The sequence below is a fragment of the Drosophila rhopaloa genome, unplaced genomic scaffold, assembly GCF_018152115.1.
Source record: "Drosophila rhopaloa isolate 14029-0021.01 unplaced genomic scaffold, ASM1815211v1 contig_155, whole genome shotgun sequence".
Classification (NCBI taxonomy): domain Eukaryota; kingdom Metazoa; phylum Arthropoda; class Insecta; order Diptera; family Drosophilidae; genus Drosophila; species Drosophila rhopaloa.
In genome coordinates, this window is record NW_025335034.1 from 8,332,110 (window position 1) to 8,335,070 (window position 2,961).

At 54.2% G+C, this 2,961-nt stretch overlaps 1 protein-coding gene across 1 annotated transcript; it reads left to right on the plus strand.

The window, feature by feature from the left end:
* The first annotated feature begins 1,714 nt into the window (after window positions 1–1,714).
* On the plus strand, window positions 1,715–2,492 carry LOC123037246. Its single transcript, XM_044457121.1, has 2 exons — window positions 1,715–1,829; window positions 1,876–2,492. Exons 1-2 carry the CDS (start codon window positions 1,715–1,717, stop codon window positions 2,490–2,492), a joined length of 732 nt encoding a protein of 243 aa, XP_044313056.1.
* The last annotated feature ends 469 nt before the right edge of the window (window positions 2,493–2,961 follow it).

Below are 2,961 nucleotides of genomic sequence, written 5' to 3' on the forward strand. Positions count from 1 at the left end.
CACAGAATTCCGACCAAGGCGAGAGGGTGATCTCGTATTCCAGTAGGTCCCTAAATGGTTCTGAGAGAAATTTCTCAGCGACTGAGAAGGAATGCCTGGCAATTGTGTGGGCCATACGCAAGTTAAGGCCATACTTGGAGGGCTACCACTTCAAAGTGATCACGGATCATATGGCACTGAAGTGGTTGAATAGCATCGAGAGCCCAACCGGAAGAATCGCACGATGGGCGCTGGAACTGCAGCAATATGACTTCGAGATCGCGTACAGAAAGGGCCAGCTGAATATAGTCGCAGACGCACTATCACGACAGCCACTGCCAGAAACGTGTCGCCGGGTAAAAACACAGGAACAGCACAAGGAAACCGGCGAGTGTAACTGGATAAGGGATATGCGGAGCAAAATTTCCCAAAATCCCCAAAAATATCCAGACTACATGACAGAAGCCGACCAGCTATATCGCCACACACCACACAGAGCAGGCAACGAGGATGTCACATCATGGAAGCTGTGCGTGCCAACAGGATCCAGGCGGCGGGTAATGTCGGAGAACCACAACTCACCGGCAGCTGGCCACATGGGCAGTCGGAAAACAATTGCCAGAGTCGCAGCAAGATACCATTGGCCGGGAATGCACCGCGACATAAGGAAATACGTGCAAAACTGAGAGAGCTGCCTACGATATAAGCCAAGCCAACTACAGGCGGCAGGAAAAATGCTGACCCAAGTACCGGAAGAGCCGTGGGCCACTGTGTGCGCAGATTTCGTCGGACCACTGCCCCGCTCCAAACACGGGAATTCTATGCTACTAGTGCTGGTAGATAGGTTCTCCAAGTGGACCGAAATGGTGCCAATGCGCAGGGCAACGACGGAAACTCTGGAAAAGGCGATCCGCGAGCGGATCCTCGCAAGATACGGCGTGCCCAAGGTACTGATTACAGACAATGGCGTTCAGTTCACCAGCAGGGCGTTTAAAAAATTCCTGGGTGAATTAGGCGTCCGACACCAGTTCACGGCCCCATACACGCCCAGGAAAACCCGACGGAGACAGCCAACAGGACGGTGAAAACTATGATCGCCCAGTTCACCGGGACAGACCAGAGGACTTGGGACGAAAAGTGGCCGGAACTGCAGTTGGCCGTGAATACGAGCGTGGCTGAATCCACGGGATATTCGCCTGCTTTTATTACGCAAGGGAGAGAGCCTAGGTTACCCAGCGCACTGTACGACGAAGGAACAATCGGCACAGGAAGGGAAACGCAAACTCCGGCCGAGAACGCACAGAAGCTGAAAGAAATCTTCGAGCTGGTGAGGCGAAATATGGAAAAGGCAGCGCAGGGTCAGGCACGCCACTACAATCTGCGTAGACGCCCATGGAAACCGAACATCGGTGACACTGTCTGGGCTAAAGAACATCATCTGTCCAAGGCCGCAGAAGGATTCGCTGCGAAATTGGCACCAAAATATGACGGGCCTTTTAAGATAATAAATTTTAATTCGCCTGTGATATGCAATTTGCGGCACGAAAAGACTGGCAAAAAAAACCGCCCACGTTAGCCAGTTAAAAAAACAATTTATTGATGGCCAAAACAAAGGATCGAAGTCGGACTTAGCGGGGGCGCACTGTGAATCCGAAGAGAGGAAGAGGACGATACACAGTATAGAACTCACACAGATGCATTAGGAGCGCGAGAGCGGGAGAGGGAGGGTCATAGGATGCGGATACCGTTACCGGGTCACGCATACCAAAGCGGGGACCCGTCGGAGCCCGTAGCAAGGGAAAGTCCAAAGGCCGCCGCGGATAACGGAACCGGAAACATGGGCAACCGAGGTTTCGTCAGCGCGCGAGCGCCACAAGACGGGCCTCTTTAAATCAGGTCGCCAAGATGCCAGCACGCAGCAGCAGCAACAGTCAAGTCATAAGGGGAGAGGGGCGGGGAGGCAGCACCGGGCAACAGCCAGCGGCGAGAGGGAGGCGGGACTCAGGTTCCGCACTCCAGCTGCTGGCGTCCCCCTGGTGTCGCGGTCCCCGTCGCCGAACCCCGAATGGGAGGACGAGGAACGGATCACAGATCTAGAGCTGGAGGAGGAGGAGGAGGCCGGCGTCCGTCCGGCAGGGCAGGAGGCCGAGGTGACTATCGACCTGTCGTCGTCCGAGGAGGAGGAGGAGGAAAACAAGGAGGACACCGGGACGGAGACGGTGAGTCCAGAGGTCTCCTCGGACGAGGAGGACGAGCCACGTCGGGCGGCGAAGGCCCGGATGGCATTCCGCCGGATAAAGAGGGCCGCAGCCGGGTTCGGGCGGATCCGGTTGGGCGACGCAGCGCCATCGGGCCGCCCGGAAGAGGCAGTGCGTATATTGGCAACCCGGGCAGAGGTGGTGCGGCGAGTGTTCGCGCAGCGGGCGGTGGCACGGGCAGCCGCAGCAGCCAGGGAGTGGCAAAAGCGGCTGGACGAGGCTGAGGCCGAAGAGGCAGCGATATGGGCACCATAGAGTAAGAAACTATATAGAGGTTTCATTTGCTCTGCCCGTGGTGAGAAACCGAAGTTAGAAGAAGTTAGCTTCGAACATGGCTCTCAGCAGAGCTTTGGCAGAGGCCCGGGCAGAGCAAATGAAACCTCTATATAGTTTCTTACTCTATGCATACTCTATGCCTCTATATAGATTCTTACTCTAAGCCCCTGTTCGAGTGAATGAGTGAGTGAAAAAGTAAAATACGCCATTTTAATAAATGTAAAAGATTTTTATCAAATCCGTTCTCGCACATATAAACGAAGAGAGTAAGAGTGTGCAGTTCCGCTCTCTGTAAGTGCCAGTCTCTCCGTACATACTGTTGACTCTTTCTCGCACACATAGCCCAACTTCGGGTGAATGAGTGAGGAAAAAAGTAATAAACGCCATTTTAATAAACGCCATTTTGTAAATGTGGGTGCTGCCTCCTAGAGGCATTTCTCAAACGGGT